Raw genomic sequence first — 25,390 nt, 5'->3', positions numbered from 1 at the left:
GCTTTAGAATACAAGTTAGATACCCCAACTCTAATTATACCTATGGATTTATTTAACCAAAGGTGACTCTAATTTGGTCGTTTAAAATTTTGGCAAGTTGATTAACTAGTGTGTCTCACAATGTTTATTAAATACTAGTTGAGCACAATGAAGATGATGATGATAGTCTCTTCAAAGAACTCACTAGCTGCCATATTCTCTTCTTTCACTTATCAACTACACCTAGACTTTAAGTCTGCCATCTGGTGGTCACTTCTACAATCAGCATTAGTGATCTCAGACCTTCCCAAGAGGTTATAACACTCATTTGTAAGTTGACTCAGCAACAAATACTTTCATCCATTTTCTTGATTTGTGTCTTAAAGGCTTAGACTCTATATTTTAGTGCTTATACCATCTACTTTCCCCCTTCCAAGACTCCAAGTTTCATTTTTACAGGAGATTCCAGTATCCTTCACTCTGCCAGTTCCATCTCCCTCATCCTTAGCAATTAAACTGGTTAACCACTAGATATTTCATGGTATTCCTACCAGTAATTTATTTTCTGATTTGATTATATCAATAGATGCTATTTTAGCAATGTTCTCCTTCAGGTTTTGTATATACTTGTGCTATTCAGACCCCCTCAGTTAGTTTTCAATATCCACGATGAGAGAAAGAAACAGTTCCCAAGCAGGTTCTCAGAGATTTCAATTATTTATGAAGCCAACAGTATGCCCAGACTGAAGTGAGATTTAATTTTGAGTTTTTTTCTTTTATTGGGATAAAGAGTAAATTTTCCATAGTCTTTTCCAGTGTGGGAATTGAAAGGAAACAGATATCTTAAAAACAGAAACTTTTCTAAGAGGGTAGCTGGTTAAGAGAGAGTGTTTTCTGATGAAAAGCTTATGTCACAATCAATTTCATTTTCTGACCCACAGATTGGAGGCCAGGCTGGTACAATCCATTGGGGAGAGCCCTCAGAGGGTTTTCATGGGAGTGGGAACATATGTTAGCACCTCCTCTCTTTCCATCCCCCGAGAGGAGGGCTTTCCTTTCCTCTCTAGCCTGCTCCTGAGAGCATATTACTGTTCCCTGAAGAGTTAGAAGAAACCCAGCCAACTGAATATGTTTAGAGACTTGTACTAAAATACCTGTGGAAACAATGTTACCCAAGAGGCATTTACCTTGATCTTTTCAAGCTCCTTTTGAAGAGGAGCCTTTGGGGGATAAACCAGATGTGCTTTTCTCCCATACCATTCTTTCCCTTCCCTTCTGCATGACATTTGGGAAAGTTCAGTAGGAAGGATTCTAGAGCATACAGAATAAAGACGCATATGACACATATGACTACTTGAAAGGGGATGGAAGCACTGATGTGTGTTCCCTAGTTCCTTTTATTAGAACTGTCTGGTGTTCCTGTTTGTGATTCTCCTCCTACTTTTGGAAGGGGAAAGAAACCAAAATAGTCCGCATGATTACCACAGGCCAGGTTTGAAATGTGCCACGTGATTTGTTGCCTGAGTTGGACCAGAGTCCTGTGGTTACTCAATTGCTTAATTAACCTGTGGCAAGATGGAGGGTCTTAGAATTTACACAGGCTCTTCAGGGGAAGGAAAATAAAGACAAAATATCTAAAAGCTCCAATCTCAAAAGGTAAAAATTAAAAACTGATACAAATTAGACTTGTTGCCCTGAGGTAGAGGTGGTATGGAAGATGAACTAAGCTGAAATTAGAAAAAGCTCATTTTAAACTCCATTAGGGTGGCTAAAAGTTCAAATAGCATAAATTGCATTAAGTTTTAACCACCAAAAATTGGTTACCCAGGTTCTGGACATACACACTAAAAATGTTCTGAGCTGTGTTCTGAACTTTTGTTATATTTCTAATTTTAACTTGACTCAACATACAGAGAGGAGTGGGAATGGGTCCAAAAGCTTTCTGGCTCTGAATCTATGGAAAGTGTGGATCATACTTCTGACTGCCCCATGCAATTGTTCTTCTACGAGCTCCAGATGGCAGTGAAAGCTCTCCTTAAGCAGATCAATATACCTCTACACCAGGTACTAGTCTTTAACGTTCTACCTTCCTTTTGTGGCGAATGAAAACTGCACTGTGGCATAAAACACAGAGAAATATATATATATATATTTCATTTTTTCATTCATTTTAAGACCACTTTGCACATATAAGCACTTCGAATTTGATGCCTACACATAGACATAGACTACACTTCTGCCCCTTTTCTGTAGCTTCTCTGTGTTGACTTCTTCCTAGACCCCACTTTACTACATGGTCTGGTCAAGCAAGGAAAAATCATTGGCTAGCCCACCTTAAACGGGACTAAGTTTCAACTTCAGGATAGCATGAAGCAAAGAAAATAAATACATAAATAAGTAAGCCTACAGTTAGATGTACAAATGATTTATCTAAGAAGACCGGTGGTAATACAATTTATAGCAATGGCCAAGGTTATGCTGTGTTAACTTTCCACAGAGAATTTACTGTCAAAATTATTGTCTTTAATTTTAACCTCTGCTAACAAGCAATTTCAATAAAAGCTGTTGGCATAGAAGAGAACAGTAAAAGTTTAATTAGCTCTGTCCAATAAGTTAACATGATGTAGCATTGAATTATTTATTCTTTTATTTATTTATTGGCCCACCTTCACCTTCTACTCCCACCCAACACACACACACACACACACACACACACACACACACACACACAAACAAATGAAACAAGTTTACCCTGTAAACAGGAAGACTATTAAAGCAGTAACTGTCCTTTTTTAAATAACAGAGAGACAACCATGTATTGGCCTCTGACCCATAGAGGCGGGGGATAGCGTACAGGCTCCAAGAGTATTCTTCCATTGGGCTATTACTCCGATTCTAAGTTAATACTGCAAGGCTAGTCCTAACAGCCAACACTGACAAAGAATAAATTACACAAGATGCCATAAAGACTCTATGGGAGCAAATGAATTATTCCAGGGGTGGCCGTGTACTGAGGAAAAAAAAAAAAAAAACTACCAGGTCTACTTGTGACAGTAGATACTATTAAAGGGTTTCTTAGGCTTAGCAGGTTTGAAGCAGCTCATATTTCATTGGTGACTGTTGGGCTACATATACATGTTGGGAGAAGGCTGCTTAACTGCCTAAGAGTGCATACAACATTTTTTTTTTTTTTTTTTTGGATTCTTGTAAAATTTCCTCAGTCCTTGGCCAGAAACTACATTTTTCCCCCTTAACCAACTTAAATTGAAACTAGTGGATTTTTAATTCAATCCATTTTTGTTGCTTCATGTAATTATATTCATCATTTTGAAAAGCCCACAGAATGCAATCATTTTCTACTTTTATAAGAAGCATAAATGTTGTTTTCAGAGTTTATGTGGAACATTACTGCCTTAAATCTTGATTTTATATAGCATTATTAAATGGACTGAACCCTAATATTTATGTTGTATAAAAATTCCAAGCTTGAAGTCGTGTAATTTTGTTAGATGTTTTATGCCAGTTTGGTGTTGTTTATGTAAGTGCCATGTTGTAACTCTCCTATTTTTCCTCCGCGCGTGTCCCTCTGCAGGCAAGGAACTTCCGCCTCTACACACAGGAGGTGTTGGAAATGGGTCACAATGTGTCCTTTCTTCTCCTGCTCCCTGCCTCAGACGACGTCTGTACAGCCCCAGGACAGAATAATCCTTACACCCCACACTCAGGGTTTCTTAACCTCCCTCTTCAGATGTTTGAACTTGGTATAGTAGCTTGTTTCACCTAGAAATATTAACCCAACCTCCTTATAATAAAATCACAAAGTTATATCTGTTCCCCCTTGTCCCAGTGGAGGGTCAATAAATCACATGATGGCTTTGGCAACAACCCTTCCTAGAACTGTGTACAGGTCTGAGAGAAAGCAAAGCTCCAAGACTATGTGCCTGAGCAATAATTATTGAAATCCAGCTAAGGCCCAATGGAGAGGAGGGAATTCTAAACAGAAAGTTCAGTTATCATGCTGCAGTTCTTGCCTCCCCTTTGCTTTCTTAAAACATAAATACAAGAACTGATGTTTCCATGAAAAGCACATCATCCCCCCCCCCCCCCCCCCCGCTCTCTCCTTCCCTTCCTCGCTCCTTCCAACTGGGAAAAAAATACTGAAATTAAAATGTAGAGTGTATATCACTTTGAAGAAAAAAAGTCTATAACTTTAAATAGTGCTGATTTATTAAATAGACTTTAATATTAAATACACTCAAAAATTATAATAGACCATTTGATAAACTGACAGTGTCTCCCAAGAGGCAATACTGTAATTATAATGTGAGATTCTGAATAGTGTGAAATCTTGTCATGACTTTCAGAAATGAACAGCTTGGGCCCCCCTTTCCTTATTTTTGCAGAGACCCCTGCTGCCCACTGAGAATGTGAATAGGGAGGCTTTGTCTCTTCCCTATGCTGCATCTTGTAGCAGGCCAATAAGAGGCAATTAGCAAGAGTTTCATGGGTTCAAATAAACTGTAGGATTTATGGAAGAGTGAGTGACTAGTGGCTAGAATGGAGGCAGACTCTTTTTGGGATTGCTCCCGAGCCACCAGATTTAGAAGCAGACCAGGCAACTGCCTGATGTCTCGTTCTAAGACTTGGGCATCTGAATCTGAATTTATCCTTTGAGGATGAATGGATTAAGCCTCTCAGTTTCCCTTGCGCCAAGTAGTTCAAAGGCTCAAAAGCTGATGAACAGCAATTATTATTTTTCCAGTGAAGGAAAAGTTATTAAGAGAAGGCTGAATCAGACTTGCAAACTGGGGCTTGAGAGTCCTGGGTCGTCTGCAGTATGGCAGTGACAATCACTTAACCTTTCTGTACCTCTCTGTGTCAAATGATTGGCCATGTCACTCCCAAGAGAACTGGGTGTAAATATAATTATTTAATGAATTCCCCATCCAAAGAACATTAGTCCATGATATAACTGTATTGCTGTTATGAAATATAATTTGGGTCAAGGTATTTCAATTCAAGTCACTAAGTATATATACTGAGGCCTAATGTGGAGATGCAGTGATTAGTAAGACAAAAGCTCTGTCCTCACTAGGCTTTTAATTTAGTGGTAGGAGTAAAATAAGAATACAAATAATTATTGAATGAGGTAAAATGTGCCACAATCACCAGCAATAAGTGATATTAAAATAAGAAAAAATAAAACTGTCTTATTAGGTGGAGCAGAATGAGCAAATACATGAGAATATAAGAACTCACAAAGAGTGAGGAAAAGATAGTCTGGCTAGATCAGAAAAATAATGAGGACATCATAGCCATAAAGCTATATGGATGTTATGGCCATACTGGGCAGTATCTTAAGACTCAGGCTGAAGAATCTGTTTAAGATGGATTGGAAGCTGGGTTGAGGGGGAATAGTTCAGATGTTACTATAAAAGTCCAGTGTTAGGATACAAACAAAACCAAATATATACTAAAGGCTGGTGCACAGATTTCGTGCACTCAAGGGGAGGTCCCTCAGCCTGGCCTCCATCCCTCCCGGCCTGGGAGCCCTTGGGGGGATGTCTGACTGCAGCACAAGCGAAGAGGGTCCCACCACCGGTGAGAGCCCAGCTGTGAGCCCAGCTTCCAGTTGAGCAGCACTCCCAGCTGCAGAAGACACTGACCACCAGGGGGCAGCTCCTGCATTGAGCATCTGTCCCCTGGTGGTCAGTGAACATCATAGCAACCGGTTGTTCTGCTGCTCAGTCAACTTGCATATTAGTCTTTTATTAAGATATAACACTGGGAGTAATCAGTAAGATAGGGCAACTATTTGAATGAGAACAGGTAAACTCTAGAAACTTCTAAAGTATCCCCATAGTTTTCAGCCTCAAAAACTGTAAGATTATTGCTGCCATTACAGGAAGTATGAGAAGAAAAAAAGTGATGTTTTCAGCTCAGTATCTGAGTATTTGGCAGTAGCAACACAGGAGAGGAAGCTGGGTACTAAACCCAGAAATTGACCAATATCTATTGATAACAACTAAAGCCATGAAAATGAATGATTTCCCAGGGATAGATAATTGATAATTAACAGGGAAATGAACTAAGGAAAACACTTTAGAGAAATAACTAGGAGTCCATCCTGTGTGGAATGATCATTATTGTTCCATAATTACAGAGAAAAATACATGAAATTCATTTCCCCATGCCTCAATGGCTTTGGTGGGAACACTCAATGATTTGGTATCAATCATAACGGTATATGATTCCCAAAACCAAGTCCTACAAGTTTCCTCTCTATTCTGTTTTCTGGAAGGTGCATGCATTGCTATTGAGCAGCCAAATTTTGTCCTAGTATTGTTTCTATTTTATGGTTCACTTTAGCCATTCATTTGTTCATTAATAAATATTTAAGTAACTTGCTATGTGCCAAGCACTATTCTAGAAGAATCAGCACTGAACAAACTCTTCATGGAATGTTCATTCTAGTGTAGTATACAAATAGTAAATCAATCAACAAAAAAATAATATTGTAAATGTCAGACAGTAGTGAGGGCTATAAAGAAAAATAAATCACGGTATGGGACTGGAGTAAAGTAACAGGAGATACAATTTTGTACAGGATGACCTGGGAAGGCCTCTTTGCAAAAGATACATTTGAACAGAGATCAAATTTTCATGCAATGAGAACAGAAAGTGCAAAGGCCTTAAAGTAAGAGTGTGTCTGGCTAGGACAGTGGTTGGCAAACCACGGCTCACGAGCCACATGCTACTTTTTGGCCCCTTGAATGTGGCTCTTCTACAAACTACCACGTGCAGGCGTGCACATACAGTGCGATTGAAACTTCATGGCCCATGTGCAGAAGTCAGTTTTCAGTCGCGGTTTGCCGACCACTAGGCTAGGAGATCATTGTAGGCAGATTGTAGTGAGCAAAAGCAACAGAGATAGAAAATGAGATTAGAGTCAATAGGTGCCAGACCATGCAGTACATCACAGGCCATGATGATAATTTTAGATTTTACTGTAAGTGTAAATCCAATGGAGAACTGTGAGCAGTAGAGTAACATATTAAAAAGCTCTGCAAAATCTGGTAGTCCCTGTCCCCCACATACACATACACACACACACACAAAATTTAAAAGCTTAACTGTGTTTAACCTAGCATTTTCCAAATTCATTTGACAATGACTGGGTTCATTTTTGGCATGGCACTTACTAAAAAACCACAGAAAACACACTTTAGGATATGACACCCTAGAACAGTGGTCGGCAAACTGCGGCTCTCGAGCCACATGTGGCTCTTTGGCCCCTAGAGTGTGGCTCTTCCACAAAATACCATGGCCTGAGCGAGTCTATTTTGAAAAAGTGGCATTAGAAGAAGTTTAAGTTTAAAAAATTTGGCTCTCAAAAGAAATTTCAATTGTTGTACTGTTGATATTAGGCTCTGTTGAATAATGAGTTTGCCGACCACTGCCCTAGAACAATGCTTTTCAAACTTGAATGTGCATGAGAATCACTTGGAGAGCCTGCTAATAAATCAGATTCCTGAAGCCCCCCTCTAGAGATAGAGTTGGAAGGTCTGGGAAAAGGACTGGACATGTGCATTTCTAACAAGCTCTCAGCTGACACTGATGCTGCCAGTCCATGCACCACACTTGAAGTAGTGCTGCCTAGAAAACAGAGGGAAAGACATTTTAGGAATTTACAGAACTACGGATTTGGTTAGCACAGTAACAGAATCCAACAGTGCTTATCTTTTTGACCTGCCCACTTTTCTTAATATTAAAAGCAATGTAAGACCATCAAATACTATTCTTTACCTATGAACCCCAGGCCACCAATCAAAGCCTGGGTCTCAATAGTTCCTAACTTTAATGTTTTTTCCCATATTAAAACATACCTTCTTACCCTCCTGGTCCCCCTTTGTTATATCATTGGTGATCCAGCTGATTAATGAACACCATGTAAGCTTCCAGGAAAGACCACTTGGACGGGCTTGGTTCCATTGGCATACATTAATCTATTAGTCTTTTCTAGGGATCAGGAGGAAATGTTAGCAGTAACAGGAAATTAATGGGACAATGCTTACCGTACTTCAGCACCACCAGCAACAATTTTTAAAATATTGCTGGGCCTTAATAAGAATCTTATCCCCAAGTAATCAGAGCTTCCCCAGAGATAGATTATCACAGCCCACTAAGCATTTAATAACATCTTCTATAGCAATGTCTAAGAACTTGCTATAGTGGGCCTAAGCCCTTCTAAGAAAAATACTAAGCAATTTTTACTTTTTTCTTAGAAGTAGGGACTCCTTTCTTCCCTAGAAAGATACAAAGTAAAAGGTCAACACATACACTAAGCATTACTGAGAAAGAGAACGTTGTTGGACATTCAACCGGAACTTATAAAACTATATTGACAACATGGGAAACTAAAACAAAGCTTGAAAATGTGCAAATTATGGACATATGTAAATTATAATAGAATAAGCATTACACTATATCTCAGTTTGACTAGTGTAAGCCATCCCTGCCCCAATGGAAGTATTTGAGATTTGGCAGACTGACTATGTTTCTGCCAGTGGCCTTAGTGAATCATAAATAACTTGCTAACCAGCTATGGAAAACTGCATCTGGGCCTATTCCAGCACTAAATAGATCTAGCAAGGACAAAACAATAAAGAGCTTAGCCCTCTGCATCCTGAAGTAAAGACTAGGCTGGGGCAGACCCATAAAGTGTTTCTCCACAGAGTTAATTGTGGTGGAAAGAGACTGTTACACAGGAGGATGTGAGATCTCTGTGAGCAGGGCTGAGCTGAGGCAAAGAGGTACAGTTCAGACCTACTCCCCCTCCACAGCCTGAGGGCTGACACTCCCCTATCCTTTGGATAAAAGCAGGACAGCACTCCTCTGCAGTAATAAAGCATGTGCTGGGGGCTGACAAAGGTCACTATTTATACTGTTCCAGAAACAAAAGGAAAAGGAGAATCATGAGCCCTTAGAAACTGTCCAGGGATGTGGCCTCTTGAGAATTTGCCTAGCCTGCACTAAGGAGGCTGCCCTGCCTTGACCCTATGTGCAGTCAACATTGACAGCAGTCCTATGATTAGGAAAGCTAATTTTTATTGATTTCCTTGGGTCTATGATTCATACTGATTGGACTTCCAAGATTAAAAAACTGGAAAACTGGGAGATTTTTTTTTTTAATTTGAAGCCCGGTATGTATTTCATATTTCAGTGCTGGGCTACATCCTTCATTCAATAAATATTTACTGAGTTTCCTCTATGCCAAGTCCTATGCTGGGGCTGGACGTAAGGACATTAGTAAGACACAATCTTCCTATCAGAAGCCTAGAGTCCAGTAGAGGCTACAGACATCCATACCAACAGTCCCAATACAACGAAAGCACTGTTGTAAGAGATAGACTGTTGAATTTCAGAGGAAAGACACCTAATCCTTTCTTACAAAGATAACATATGAGCCAGGCCTTGAAAGATAAACAAATATCCAGAAAAATGAAAGAAAAGGCAGAGCAGAAAAAGAAAATCACTTTAAGCATAAGGAACAGCATGCACAAAGGCTTGGAGACCTGGGGAAATGGAGCCCAACTAAGTATACTCTTAGTAGCTCATTGTGACAGATGCTTAAGGCATCTGAAGAGTGACAGGAGATGAAACTAAAAATTAAAAAGGTCCAAATCACCAAGAGCTACTTATGCCATCCTAAAGATGTTAGACATTATTCGATAGGCAATGGGAAGTCACTAAAAGATTTAAGAAAAGGAATAATATAATTTTATTGTTTTTTAGCAGGTCTGTGAAGGATGGATTGTAAGAGAACCAAAACACACACACACAAAGAGCTGAGACTAGAGGCAATGAGACACTTAAGAGAGTGGAGTTGTCCATATGGACAATGATAAGAACCCAAACCCACATTGCCACAATAGGGGTATAGAGAGGAAAGCAGAGGCAAGAGGATTTTAGGAGTTAAAATCAATAGGACCTTGTGATTGATTTAATGTGGTTGAAGAGCAAGATGGAGGAGCCATAGAGTCTGAATAAGGTGCTGAGATGGATAATGTTGCCATCTACCAAAATAGAAATTATGAGGGGAGGAACAGGTTTGGGGGAGGAGAGAGATGATGAGTTCAGTTTGACAAATGATGAGTTTTGAGGTGCCTGTGGGATATCCAGGCATTGAGCCTAATGGAATCCAGGCCACAGGCTTACAAGAAATGGCACAGCCTCAATCCTCATTCCTGATGCCCATTTTTCATGATTTAGAATATCATTCCTAAATTTCAACTGTCAACTCATTTACTACCAGGAATTGTTAGAGGGTCATCTTGTGCCCAAGTTCTTTCTGACATGTTGGCAAAGAATCATGGAACTAAAAGTGACCCAGGAGGTAATTTTGCTGATTCCTTAGCCTCCAAACTAGGCTATATGACCCAGACTGATTAGAACTTATACTGAGTTAGAGATCTTTAGTGAGAACATTCTCATCTCAATCCTGTTCTAATAATCTACCCAATGTCTCATTCTTCCTGGAAGGATAGGATAGGGGTGTGAATAAACATTTATTTCATATCTTATATGTGTCACATGTTGTGCTGGGCACTTTATGTATTTTATATTACTTAATCCTAGGGAGGCATTATTATGCCTGACTTAGATATGAGAAAACGGAGGCTCCCAGAGGTTACATGCCCATGATCATACAGGTAGTGAGCGGCAGAACAATGATTCAAACCCAGTTCTGTCTGATACCTAAGCCTGAGTACTTTCCACTACTATATTCCAATATGGCCTCTTACGTTGGTGCCAACTGCATTTTATAGTCTGTCACTATCTTATATTGAGAAAAGACAGAGACAACGCCACAGAAACTGAGACTTACTTTGTAAATTACTAACAAATTAGTAATGTGGCCCAGATAATGCATTACTTACCCTTTACCATTTTGTCTGTAAAATGCATGTGATTCACATTATAAAAGAATTAGAAGCTTCCCGTCTATCTTCCCCTCTTCAGTGATGGCTACCAAATGTATCATTGCTAAACCACAAAAGACTATGTTAAAGTAAAATTTGTTAAAGTAACATTAAAGGCTCTGGATAAAAACCACTAGGGCAGGAAAGTGCAGCATTGTATATGAAGTGTCCTCGTAGGTCACTGTGGTGAGTGGCACGGGTGGTGTGGGCACTCTGAGACCACCCACTGATCCAAGACACCTACCACAAGAAGACACAAGAGGTAATTGTGGACTCCCTAGTGTTTTAGAATTTAGATGAAACTGATATAGTGCTTCTTTTAAAGAAATTCTTTAGTCCCTCTCCCTATCTTCCAAGTCACATTTCAGAAAGAAGGGAAAGGAGGTTTTTTTTCTTAACAACTTGGTTTGAAAAGGCAGCCTGTGAGACACCTCACTCTCTTCACTCCCCAGCCAATGAGAGGGCATCTGTCAAGTACTAACAAGATGTAACCCCTCCTTGAAAGGTATAAAGAGACATTCAGGGAGCTACAAGTGCTAAGAGTAAGCTACCAAGTAACGGTGACTCTTTCCTGAAGACTGTCAGTAAGTATCACCGACATGGAACACATCCTTTAAAACAGGAAAATCAAGAGCACAGTGAGAGGGAAAGAAGAAACTTAGGAGGAAAGGTCTGCCCTCTTCAGATTTGTGCATTTTTGTTGTTGTTCAGTCAATAATCATTAATTGAGAAGATCTAATGTTCCAAGTTTTGAGGAAATGAAAATTAATAGGAGGCCTGGTTCTTGCCCTCAAAGAAATCGATTTAATACCAAGGCAGTCAAGTAAACACGTAATTACAATAAAGTAGGATAAGTGTCCTGATATATTTGGAAACTAGTGCTCTAGGAGTACAAAAGAGAAAGAAACTAATTTCTAATTGTGCTTGGAGGGGAAGAGGTAGGTGTCAGTGAAGATTTCACTGAGAAGACATTCAAGTATCAGATGAAGCTGACCCAGAGGTACTTAGAGAAGGGGATTTGAGGACAAGGAAAAAGCATATTTAAAAGCATATAAGTACAAAAGGACTTATATAAGTTCAGCCTGACCAAAGTCTAGGGTCAATGTGAGTGGAAGTGGGGGATGGAAGGTGATGCAAAATGAAAGATTGAAGATAAATTCAAATCCTAGATTGCAAGAAACTTTCCTTATGGCAATTAGATGTTGAAATTTGATCCTGAAGTCAAGAGGGAGCTCTATGGCTGTTAATCTGGGAAAAGTAGATCATTTAGGAGGAGCTCAATAGTTGGTTATTTACCAAGAGGTTATATGAAATCAGTTCTTCTGTGTGTAAGACAAGTGCTAGAATAGAGGAAATAGAAAGGAAGGATCTGACACGAGAGAGAAAAATCAACCACCAAAACTGAGGCTACCTGAGTAAAAAATACGTCCTTGAAATGTGCACAGCTGGAGTAAAAATGGGCCACTGAAGCCCTCACCCCATTCTTCTCCTCCACTTCCACCTGAGGAAAAACAAACAGAGCAGGTTACCCTCACACCTACCTGAGATTCACTCTAAGAGGAAATCAAGTAAGGAAGCAGGCAGCTGTAAGAAGGGAAATGTAGGGTCATAGAGATTTCTCAACATGCAGAGAAGTAGGGCTTCCTCACTGAGGTGCAGAGATGACCAGATGCCCCATTTTAAGGTCCTGTGGTTTTTAGCTTCCTTACTAGGTCGCACGAATCAACAGTGAAGAGGCCTAAGGGAAGTAATTAGATCTTCCTAAACTTCCTCATCGAAAGCCAGAATGAAAATGTTTCCACCTATTTATTGCATTATAACAACATTCTTTCCAAAGCATGGGACATACTGATATAGGTCATAAGTACATAGAGTGAGGTTTCTAGAGAGTGAGTCTCCAAATTAAACGATGCCTGGAAGACATTGGTACTACGCTATCTGAATCAGGATGCATTCCTCATTCCACTGGCATCTAAAATGGTTACGTGATCATAGCCAGTCAGAGAAGTATGGAGAATCTGACCATCTCAGGCTGTCTGCAGCAGGCTGAGTCCCACACTCCTGTCTCCCTCCTCCATGATGGACATGAAGATTAGACTGTTGACCCTGGCCTCTGGCCCACTGTCTTTTGAGGGAGGAAGGCCAAGTCTGTTGAAAAAAAAATATGGTCTGTTAAGGCTTCCACTCTTATCATCCTTCCAGAGGAGCAGAGGGGCAGGAAGAGGATTAAACCCATTAAACTGGATCCTTAGGGAACTTCACCAGACCGGCAAAAGATACCCTGAGATAAACATTACTCCTATCTTCTGGGACTTCTGGCCTTGGAGAGAAGCATACAAAATACATACTGGAAATCAGACATGGGAATCAAAACTAAATTTCAAATTGTTGCTTGGCTTTTTTCTTTAAAGTGATAAACAAATTCATTTCTCCAATATATAAATAATTTATATATGATATACACATATATATGTGTATATATCCTCAGCCCCAACTTTAGGGGCTGAGCATCATAAACTACAGCTTGAGCCAACCCCATTTCCCCATACCTTTCCAGGACTTGGTAAACCTTAAAAGGGAATACTGTCTGACTAAAACCAGACAACTGGCTCCTTAAAAGTGCATTTATAATTTATTTATGGCTTAATATTTTCCACTGATAGGATTAATAAATCATGTTTTCATTCAACTTGTTTTCTCTGAGGTATGAATTTCTCTATTTTGATACCAGATCTTAACATGTTTTATTTTGCTTGTCCATTTTCCAGTTCACTTTTGCAGCTACAGGGAGAAATTTATTAGTCTGTATTGCCGCCTTTCTGCTGTTGTGGAGCTGGATTCTCTGAATACCCAACAGTCCCTGAGGGAAGCGATCTCAGACAGCGAGGTTGCAGCTGCCAAACAAAGACACCAGCAAGTTTTAGATTTCATTCAGGTAACAGTTTGTTTCTTCTGAGGTGAAGGGAAGGAAGAAAAGGCAGGGTGGGGATGAGAAATATGTATGAGAAAGAACAGCCATCTGGGCTAATTTAAAGACCACAGTGTGCAAGGAGCCTGATGATTTGGTGAAAATCCAGAAGTCAGGGAAATGTGCATTTTGAAACAAAGGCTTAAGAAAAAGCTAGAGATAAATCACAGCGTTGCTAAGAGCTGCATCAGCCACTGTGGCGGATAGCAGTGGTTTCCCATAGAGAGAGAAAAATCACTGCCACAAGAAGTAGTGATCAGAATATTATTCTTACCTAGTAGCCCACTGACAAATCCAACAGAAACATTGTATTAATTCTTACCCCAAAGAAAAAGAGAAGAAAATGATCCACTATTTTATGTTAACCCAAATCACATTGGACTTAAGATTCCTCATGCTTTGAACTTCTTTCTCACAACATTTTGACACTCTGACACTTTAATGTGTAGCTACAGAGGTTAGAAAAGTGTATACCCTGTCCATGGTCTTGTTTGGAAAGACCTTACAGTAACCACCTTAGGGTCTTGTGCTAGAGGTACTAAACTAGTCACTAAGAAAATGTGAATTTGGTCTTACCTTGCCTCTAAATCCCTTGGACAAATCTTACGATCTTTCTGCCTATAGTTACCCAATTCACAAAATGAGTACAATAGCTCTGTAATAAATATCACTATGATAAATATTTATTTAACATCCAGTTGTCAGGCACTGTAAGGGAAATACAAAGTTGAATTAGGCATGGTCCCTAACCTTAGAGTGTTTAAAATTCATTAAGGAAGACAAGAAATGTGTATAAATACAATTTGTAAAATGAGTTAGGTGCCAAAAGAGAAATTTTTAAAAAAGTTCTGTATCAACAAAATGAACTTACATTTGTGGGTATAAGAGAGCTTACCATAGAGCATGTAACTGATATCTGAGATCTGAGCTGGGCCTAGGGAGATAGGTTAAACTACCTAGCTCCTCCCAAACTAACAAATAGCCTGGGTGATTGGGGAATCCAAAGAAAAAGTATAAACAGACAAGGCAGAAAGTACAGAAAAAAAATAGTACTTGGGAATGATGAGTAGTCAAGATAAGTTGGGACATAAATTGAGTGAAGGGTGGTAAGAAACGGGGGAAAAAATAAAAGTAGCAGAGATTAGACTACAAGGATTTTATTAAAAGCCAGTGTAAGAAATTTGCACTTTATTCTGCAGACAGTAGGGACCTGGCCAAAGTTTTGGAGAAGGTAAATTATAGGTTCTCATAGATGTTGAGGATAGATTCAAGCAGAGCAGGATAGTCCTCCTGTGTGCAGAGGTGTAGCCATACTTGCTGTTTATATTAAGCACCCATTCTCAATGGCCATGCTCACTACATAATTTGCATATCATTCCTGGATTTAAGGAGAAAACAAAGTACAGAGAAATCACATACAAAGCTATTAGAACCATCCAGTGAGAAATAATGATGATCTAAGATGAGAAAATACTATGCACTGGGCAAATAAGTTTCTCTAACTCCCAACCTCCTCATCTGTAAAACAGAGATGATAATAACAACACTAGCTCATAATGTTACTAAGAGAATTCAACAAGATAATCATGTAAAGCACTCAGCAAAATGCCTGCACATAAGTATCTAATAAATTATATATTCATTTATTCACTCATTAATAAGAAGGGAGAATGCTTTGAAATATAAATATGTAAAACCTGGAATTTATTAAGTACTCAGGAAGAAGATATTATAATATACTTGCAAAGTGGTAAGCAGGCAAATCCTATCCAAGTCCTCTCATCCTGTCAATGAGATATCTCAGGTGACCTCTCAAACTAAAGAAATAAACCTTTTAGGAAGTTGTTTGCTCTCTTGACCTGAGAATGTACTGTTTAAAAACTCAAAACATTTACATCATTTATTTTATTTTCAGTAAAAGTGGAACACAGAAAAAGGTGGGGGTGGGGGGTGTAGGGAGAATGAAGCATAAGGAGAATATGAAAGACTGGCTTATCTTTTGAACCTAATATAAGGTACAGTGGAAGAGAATAAGAATAATAACAGGAAGTCAATCAACGTACATTTTTAGTCTGTAATCTTCTGATAAACCTTTCAGTATGGAACAATTCATTTGATCCTCAGGGGCTTCGATTTCCTCACATGTGAAATGAAAGGATTGGACTAGATCAGCAGTCGCCAACCGTGGACCACTGGTGGTCCATGAGGTCCGAAAGGTTGGCAATGGCTGGACTAGATGACTTCTAAGGGCCTGGTTGACTCTAACACTTCATAGCTTCTTTAACCACCATAATAACCACCATAAATATTTTTAGAGAAGCAATTTTTAACCATGCCTTAGGTTCGGTTTCTGCTTTATTCCATGTAAGCCTCCCTGAATTCAATCGGTTCTTCGAAGAAGGCTGAATTTCTGCAGCTGTCACTCTCAAACCCCTCCAGGAGTTCCCCACCGCAGTCTTACTCCCTGATGCTACTGTCCTTGCTCCTTTCTTCGTCACCCAGCTTTGGGCTCCACTGCCTTTTTCTCTTTCCCTTTCTTTGCACCATTAAGTGGGATGGATAAAGGAAGGCCAGGCCAGGAATTCTTCAAAGTTCTAGCCTGCTCTGGTCTCCCAAAGCAGGTAGGTAACTTGAGAGCCCCTCTACATACTCCTTCCACCCAGCCAGGTACACATAGATGTGGATAAAAGCCAATTACCAAAGGGTTAAAAAAAAAAAAAAAAAAAAAAAAAGCAATTCTTGGCCAGGATAAAATCAGACCACCTCTCTGCACCCTTAGCCTTCAGTGGGATGCCTCATTCCATATAGCATGGATACCTTAACTGACAGAAGACAATGTGATATTACCTATCCCCTTATCTATCTGGGCTTCTCAGTCTCTCTCAGAATGAAAACCAGCTGTAGCCACTCATGCAGTGGCATTAACAGCTCAGCCCACCACACACCGTAACTTGCAGAGGCAACCGCCAGCAGCGAGAACATTTATATGATTCCAGATCTAAGACAGTGTTGAAGTTACTACACAAACCAAACATTGTAAAGAGCAAGGGAGTCTATGTAAATACAGTGAGGAAAAGAAGCCAAGGAGTGTGGCCAGAAAAGGGAAGGGCTGGACCAGGAAGGTGCAGAAAATCACAGATAAGGTAGACAGGCTTTATAGACAGCACACGCAGCACAAATGTCAAAGTGCAGAGACTTGAAGTTCGCTGTAGTTTTAGCTGCTAAAGCCTAAAGGGCAATTAGGCTATAATTTATATACTGTAATGCTTCAAATGCTCCTAAGCTGTAATAGAAACACAGCTCATTAAATATAGCCAATCTATCATCCCCTCAAGCACCTTGTAACTGTGCTCTGAGAAAACCAATCACCTTTACATTTTAATAAAAATATTATCTTGCCTGAGTACAGAAAAAGGGGTGTAATTCATGGGATGAAAACCAAAATTTTTAAAAGGCAGGGTGAGAAATAGATGCAGAATTTTTAACCAATAGACGTAGGGAGTTCATGGTCTTTCTTTTTAAAAACATGTCAGCAAGTCTTTAGAAGCTGAATTTGGACCTTAAAATCAGGGGGATTATGTTGTCAGTTATTTTTAGATCAACAGTATAAGGTAAAATGGGTGAAAATTGTACTTCTTTTAAAGCTACTTAGCTAAGTCTGTTAAATTCAGTCTACAGGTTTCTCTGTACCTATGCTTTTAATTTTTCTTCAGTTAATACCTCTTCACTTCCTTACTAAGGAAATTTAAGAAATAAACATTGTTTCTACACATACTAGTAATTTTAAAATTTTTTTACACTAAATCTCACTATCCATCCTCAGCAATAGGCAGAAACAATCTTATCCAAAGAAACAAGTAGTGACTATTAATAATTGTAATTAGATTCCTGTGGTTGCTGTAACAAATGCCCACAAACAGAGTGGCTTAAAATAAGAGAAATTTATTGTCTCTATTCTGAAGGCCAGAAATCTGAAATCAAGGTGTTGATAGGGCCACACGCCCTAGTTAGGCTCTACAGGACAATCTGCTCTCTGCTTCTCCCAGCTTCTTGACTTGTGGCCACATCACTTCAACCTCTGCTTGTGTAGCTACATTGCCTTCTTCTCTTCTGTCTGACAAATCTCCCTCTGCCTCACTCTTGTAGGAATGTCTTATGAGGACATTTATCATTGGAATTAGGTCCCACCCAGATAATCCACAATAAACTCCTCCTCTCAAAATCCTTAACTTAATCATATATTTTGCCATATAAAGTAATTTTTACTCTTTTATTATCCTATATATAAAAAAAAGGCTAATATGCAAATTGACCAAATGGTGGAACATCTGGTCGCTATGATGTGCAATGACCACCAGGGAGCAGATGCTCAACATAGGAGCTTCCCCCTGGCGGTCAATGCACTCCCACAGCCAACCTCCAGTGGCTAGCCAACCTCCCCCAGTCCCTCCCCGCCACCGACCAACCTCCCACGGTCCCTCCCTCCAGCAGGTCCCTCCCCCTGACTAGCCATCCCTGATTTGCCCCCATCAGGGCTGGCTGGCCAACCTCCCATGGCCCCTCCCACTCCCTGGCCAGCCAGCCAGTCTCCCACAGTAGCTCTCCCATCCCTCCCCCTGGCCGGCAGGCCCCCAATCAGGACTAGGCGAGATGGCTCCAATTGGCCCCGATCACTGGCCAGGCCTAGGGACCCAACCCATACACGAATTCATGCACTGGGCCTCTAGTATGCCATATTCACATATTCTAGGAATTAGAACATGGACATATCTCTTGAGAGGCCACACTCAGCTCATTACAATAATTATTATTGTCATTGCAACAATTGAAAATTTTATAACATGTACAGTTTATAAAGTGCACTCACCCACATCATCTTTCTTAATCCTCATAATAACTCTGTTTGATGGTAGAAATCTATAGGTAATCACTCATTCATTCCCTGAGCAATCATTTATTGAGTACCCACCTATTTTATTCTGCATGGTCAAGAGTAACAGATACAGCCAAAACCAGTTTGGGTCAGTGGATAGAGCATCAGCCTGCAGACTCAAGGGTCCTGCGTTCGATTCCGGTCAAGGGCATGTACATTGGTTGTGGGCACATCCCCGGTAGGGGGTGTGCAGGAGGCAGCTGGCTGATGATTCTCTCTCATCGATGTTTCTATCTCTCTATCCCTCTCCCTTCCTCTCTGTAAAAAATCAATAAAATATATTTTTTAAAAAAGAATAACATATACAAAAGCACAGTCCCTGCCTTAGCAGGCACTCTAACAACTGTCCACAGTCACGTAGTGCTTTTAAAACAACACTAAGACAGGAGTATGTTATATAAGATAGGACCAATGAAAGCCAGATGAGAGAGCAACAATTCCATCAAGAAAACTGGTCTGAATCTTGTCTGGATTCTCATTTAGTGCCTCCTCCTGGGCCTGCCCACTGCTGAACCTCCTGCCCAACTCACTGTGTAACAAAGCCTGAAGCTCAAACTTATCACCAGCCCTGAATATTCTGCCAAGTCCTATCACTCCATTGCAGAACAGAACTAGAAAGCAAGGGAAAATGGCTAGCAACCATGCAGTGCCATTCACTAGTTCACTAACGAGTCACTTTGAGCATGGCTGACTGTCACAGTTTCAGACTCTACTCTGTTGGGAGCACCAGATTTATGGATATTATTTAAAGAATATCTTTAAGTATAGATTAAAGCCCTATAAGGAATATTTCATTATGCTGAGAATAACATTCATATGTACTTTTTACTAAACACTTTCAGATTCATCATTTCAATCATCTTAGCAGTGTTGTGAGGTATAAAAGGGGAGATGTTTTGTCCACATTTCACAAATAAGGCCATGAAGGCTCAAAGAGGTGAAGTGACTTAGCAAAGGTTGTTATAGAGCTAATAAGTGGTGGATCTCAGCTGGAATCCAGGTCTTTTGCTATTTGAACTAAATTATATAGCTTCTTAGGTAAGTATGCAAGACATGAGTGATTATAAAGAAGTATTTTCTAACTTAGCAAACCTATGTTGAAAATATTTTACTCTTGATCAAAACCAATGCAGTGCAAAATGTATCATCTTGGACCCTCAAGGAAACTTCTTTTTTTTTTTAATAAGTAATGTTTATTTATTTTATTTTATTTTTAATTTAACTTTGTATGTATTTTTTTAATATATTTTATTGATTTTTTACAGAGAGGAGGAGAGAGGGATAGAGAGCTAGAAACGTCGATGAGAGAGAAACATCGACCAGCTGCCTCTTGCACACTCCCTACTGGGGATATGCCCGCAACCAATGTACATGCCCTTGACCGGAATCGAACCTGGGACCTTTCAGTCCGCAGACTGATGCTCTACCACTGAGCCAAACCGGTTTCGGCGGAAACTTCTTTTTAATACTGGTTTGACAACAATGTCTTTTACCGTTTTATTTCAAAGCAAATAGATGAAGTTTGGCGTGAAATGAGATGGATCATGGATGCTCTACAGTATGCAAGATACAAACAATCAATGTCGGGCTTACCCATCACTAAGTTTATAGACCCCTCAGATGAGCAGAATCTAAAGAAGATGAGCTCTACATCATCACATATAGACTGTCTTCCATCACCATCCCCGTCACCGGAAATGCATAGAAGAAAGGCAGTGAGTGGTAAGTAATATGATCTGAAGTTACCTATTTCAGTCCACCATATTCTCAATCCTGTCTCCACTGATATTTTTCTTTTGAGCTGAGGCATTGGTCCCATCAAGCAACAGGAAACACTGCTTAGTGTTAAGAGTCTAAAGGCATAGAGGGAACAAAATTGGAACAATGGAGGAAAAGGAAACAAAGGCAGTAACCTGAGGTCAACGCCATTTAGGGTAGGAAAGATTCAGCCCAGTTCTATCCCAAGCTTCTGAGACACAAAAGGACACAGAGCAGGGATGAGGCCTCAGAAATATGGAGTGGAAAGGGCTGCAGTGCCATGTGCAGGCCAAGTTAGTGAGGGAATCTGACCAAAACCAGGTAAAGAAGGAGAGCAGGCCCAGCCTCTAGGAAACAGGGCTGACAAGAATGAGGCAAGAAGTAGGTCCACCTGATTAAGAGTTCAGGGTAAAGTTCTTACCCACATGGCACCAGTGTCCTGGGGTGGGAAGTGGAAAAGAGAGAAACCCTGGATAAACTTGAATCTGGAGACTAAGACCATATAAGTAGATTGGCACCACCATGGATACAGCAAGCAACAGACAACTTACAAACAAGCAGGAAGAGATATCTATCAAGTCACCTCTACTCTTGGAAATCAAGTTTTAATTTACCTAGCAAATGCTAACCACAAATCTCTACAAAAAATATGCTTATAAACAGAGAGAAAGCATTCTAGTCAAAAGCAATATAATGCTTTTTCCTAGGACATGCTGAAATTAGTACCTTTTTTTTTTTTTAGTCAATTAAAGTAACGGCTTTCAAAGCATCTTTCTTAATTCTATATTTCAGCAATTTTCAACCAGTGTATCACAAGAATTTTTAAAATATTCAATACCTATTACTGGTTGAAAATCGCTGCTTTAGCTTATAAGAGTTCCCATTTTGTAAGCCTTACCATAATAATTGATATTTTTAATAAACAACACTGAAACGTGGGCTTGTCCCATAGGGGGCAGCATGGTGTAGTAGAAAGAGCTTGGGCTTAGAAATCAGAGACCTGGATTCAAATTCCAGCTTTGTTTTACTAGCTACAGAAGCTTGAACAGATTACTACATGAGTCTCAGTTTCCACACATGGAAAATGAAAATAATATAGTTACTTGTGAATAAGATAATCTATGTCAGAGATGCATGGTATATAATAATCAATTGTATAACCATATTTAATGTTATTATTCTAATAGAAAACTTTAATGAGGATAAGAGTCTTTTCTATAAGTAAGTTTGTGTATGCTCCTATGTTTAAAAAAAACCCTCATTGTCTAAAAATCAACACTGGGCAAGTGGAAGAACTTTAGAGACTGCTAATTTATATTACTAAAGGGTTCTATGATTCAGCAAGTAATTCCACAAAAAAATATTTTTATATATATTTTATTGAATTTTTTACAGAGGAATGGAGAGGGATAAAGAATTAGAAGCATCAATGAAAGAGAAACATCGATCAGCTGCCTCCTGCACACCCCCACTGGGTATGCGCCCACAACCAACGTACATGCCCTTGACTGGAATCGAACCTGGAACCCTTGAGTTTGCAGGCCAACACTTTATCCACTGATCAGTTAGGGCCACAAAAGAATACTTTAAGTACAGTTTCTCAAGTGTATTTTTACAGATTCCCACTGACTTAAAACATCATCCCTAGGAGATGTTAGTCTAATGAACTAACAAAACTTTTTTCAGATAATTGCATATGTACTCTGAAAAGGGTATGTAGAGGGTGCTATAGAATCTATTGGAGGTGTAAAAGTCATAAGATCAAAGAGAACTTCTTGGAGGAGGTAACAAAGTCACGTACTGAAGGATAGCAGTAATTGAACCAAAAATAAAGGGAAAAGCGGAGAAAATAAGTAGAGAAAGCAGAATGTGCAACTATATTGTAGTGCAAAGAACTGTAAGCAGTCAGGATGTAAGTATATTGTGCTTTTTTTTTTTTTTTCACTTAAAAAAATATTTTTTGGTTAATCACCATGTTCCAAGCACTCTCTGAAGTAACAGAGATATAGTAATAAACAAAGCAAAGTCTCTGTTCTAAGCAGAGTAACAAACAATGAAAACAAACAAACAAGATAATTTCAGATAGTGAAAATTCCAATGTATACTACAAAAGAGCAATCCAGATGGGCAGGGAGAGCAATGAATTCCCAGGGATGATCAGCAGAGATTTGTCTGTGAAAGTTACATTCAAATCAACCACAAAAAAAGGAGCCAGTAAGGCAAAAATCTGGAATTGGAATATTTTAGGCAACAAAACAACAAAAGGCTCTGAAATGGGTGAGGGATGGAAAGAAGACCAAAGTCATTGAGGCAGAGTTAACAAAGGGGTATCAATGAGAGAGGGGCAGAGAGAAAGGCAGGAGCCAAATCAGGAAGGGCTATGGAAAGAGGTTTGGATTTTGCTTGTCATGAAAAGCCATTGGAAACTTTTAAGCAAGGATTTATATAATCTGAATTACTCTTTAAAACCAACGCTGACTGTTATTTGTATAGAAGAACAATATTAGAAGCGGGAGGTCAATGAGGAAGCTATGAACGAGGAAATACCAAGTTTTCTGGCATGACTGCCTCAGGATATCAGGATGCCATTTGCAAAAAAAAAAAAAAAGGGGGGGGGGGAGGGAGGGAGTTAGACAGGAGAAGAGCAAGCTTGGGTGACTGGGCACATTGAATGTGAGAGTTTTGGGACATTCCACATAATAGGAAACATTCAGGAGAAAATAGGACATAGGGACAGGACATACGTGGTCTAGAGCTCAGGAAGGAGAGCTGGACTAATGTAGATTTAAGAATTATTTATATATGAAAATGTAGCTACAAAAAAATACTTGGGATTCCCTAGAGAGAGTAGGTATAGTAAGAAGAGGAGACTATGGAAGGAACAGCAAGACATCTTAGACCAAGAAGGACCAGCCAGAGAAAGAAGATTAAAGGGAGAGAGAGAAGTGTCACAAAAATTAAAGCATGTCAAACAATGATTAAAGGTTAAATAAAACTGAAAAGTTTCTATTGTTTTGTTTTGAAAAGAAAGTCATCAGTAATCTTGATGATAGCAGTTTATGAAGGGAATGAGCTAGAAACTAAAAAGAAACAGATAGGGGAGCAAGTGGAAGGTGAAGAAGGGGGACCAGTGCGAGTACACTCTTCAAAATCTTGGCAATGAAAAAGGAGGAAGGACAGTAGCTAGAGAGGTATTGGGTTGAAAGGGCATTTCTTAAAGGCAGGCTAGTCTTGTCCTCTGGCATTCCACAATTCACTTAGTTCTACAAATAACTCTTCAATTCTCCTTTACCTTCCTTTGTCTGCTCACAGAATTTTCCCAATGTTTAATCTTCTCTTGGACCAAGGGTCCTAAGTGGTTCCCCCCTGGCTGAATGAGGGTGGCCTATCCTAGGCCACAGGAGTGCCAAACTTTCACATTGGCCAGATGATGGGTTATACACACTCCTTGCTGGGAGGATCTGGCCAATTACATTCAGATTTTATTATTAGCTTAAAATGTGAGCGATCATCATTCTGTTTCTTAAAATATAACTCTCTCTTGGGCCCATTTATTTCTCTGAAGCCAAGATTCCATGGGCTGTAAAACACAAAGATGTGGAGGGTAGCAAATGAAAAATGGAACTCAGTGACAGGGAAACTGTTGAGAGCTGAGAGAAATATTTAGTATCCTACCCCCTCATAAAGACAAAAGCATTTCTGAGCAATGAAATATATTCCTGCATACTCTATCATCTCCACTAAGGTGATGACTTTTGTTTGGAAACCATTTATGAAGGGGAAAAAAAAGTCCAATCTAGAAGAACATCCCCACTGGGTTGCTTACAGGATAAAGTTTGCAAATAATTCCATTCTGTGTGGGTAGGGTTCACTTAACTTCTGAGGAACCTGCTGGAATTACAGAGTCTATCACAAGCCTGGCCTCTGGTGCCAGGCCAAGATTCTGTTTTAAGGCCATTGAATACCTTGGATTTGTCTGTGTAGATCTGGAATGGGTAGTGGGGGACTTGGGGGAAGGAGGGAATAGTGGAACTCTTTAACTTACTTTTCTTTTCTGTGTGGTTTTCAAACATGAAGTAGAACTCCTCTGAGTCAATTAAAATTAAGCATCTCCCAAGGACCCAAGGGGGAAGTTGGCTCCTAGAAAAGGGAGTGCAAGGCAGGGGATGGAATGATTTGGTCCATCACATGGGTAGTTTCTCTTCCACTCCTTTTCTGTGGGTACAGTGGTCACAGGCAGCAGTAATTTTTTTTTTCCGATACTGCTATTTCTCCTACTGATGCATGGGTGAGGCAACAGAGGGGAGTGGGGCGCTGTTTCCTTCTGATGCATTTGAAGATTATCCTGAGCTTCCTGGTAGCCTTTTTCCAGATGACGTTAAGAACACGATGGCATAAACTAAACAGCTTGAAAATTCAACAGAATCCTGAAGATGCCATTTCTCTTGGAAAATTACAAAGTGAACAAACCCTGGAGGTTCTACCCAATGCCTGATGAGAGATTTATTGAAATTCTTTATGTATAAATTGTTTATGTATAAATTGTTTAAATTCTACGTAAACACAGTGGGAATAGAATCAATGAAGCACAAAAGAAATAAAAAATTTGGACAGAAATACATTAAAAATGTGAAGATACATTTTTAGAACAAATGCTGCTTATTGTTCCTTTCTTTGTCTTGCCATGTCCCCTGCTTTTAAGAGAAACGCAATAGCTTTTAAGTCCATTATTCTTTCCTGAAATGTCATCTCTCCATAACGCCCTCAAAA

The 25,390-nt window shown here is 39.5% G+C and overlaps 1 protein-coding gene and 1 pseudogene across 2 annotated transcripts in view; both read left to right on the top strand.

Annotated features, from left to right (window-relative positions):
- Window positions 1-25,390, top strand: part of ANKFN1 (ankyrin repeat and fibronectin type III domain containing 1) — a 387,619-nt gene that overhangs the window by 356,833 nt on the left and 5,396 nt on the right. The window contains exons 17-20 of the mRNA XM_084862549.1: window positions 1,893-2,043; window positions 3,572-3,740; window positions 13,730-13,896; window positions 20,371-20,584. Coding sequence (XP_084718675.1) covers window positions 1,893-2,043; window positions 3,572-3,740; window positions 13,730-13,896; window positions 20,371-20,584 — 701 coding nt within the window. The remainder of the gene's footprint in view (window positions 1-1,892; window positions 2,044-3,571; window positions 3,741-13,729; window positions 13,897-20,370; window positions 20,585-25,390) is intronic.
- The window catches only part of LOC311610962 (RNA transcription, translation and transport factor protein-like), a 281,083-nt pseudogene continuing 274,701 nt past the window's right edge, over window positions 19,009-25,390 (top strand). Inside the window, exon 1 of the transcript XR_014797098.1 lies at window positions 19,009-19,049. The product of XR_014797098.1 is annotated as an RNA transcription, translation and transport factor protein-like (transcript). The remainder of the gene's footprint in view (window positions 19,050-25,390) is intronic.

The sequence above is a fragment of the Pipistrellus hanaki genome (assembly GCF_964339955.1).
Source record: "Pipistrellus hanaki genome assembly, chromosome: 16".
NCBI lineage: Eukaryota > Metazoa > Chordata > Mammalia > Chiroptera > Vespertilionidae > Pipistrellus > Pipistrellus hanaki.
Note: the sequence above shows the minus strand (reverse complement) of the source record. Positions and strands in the feature narration are given on the sequence as shown.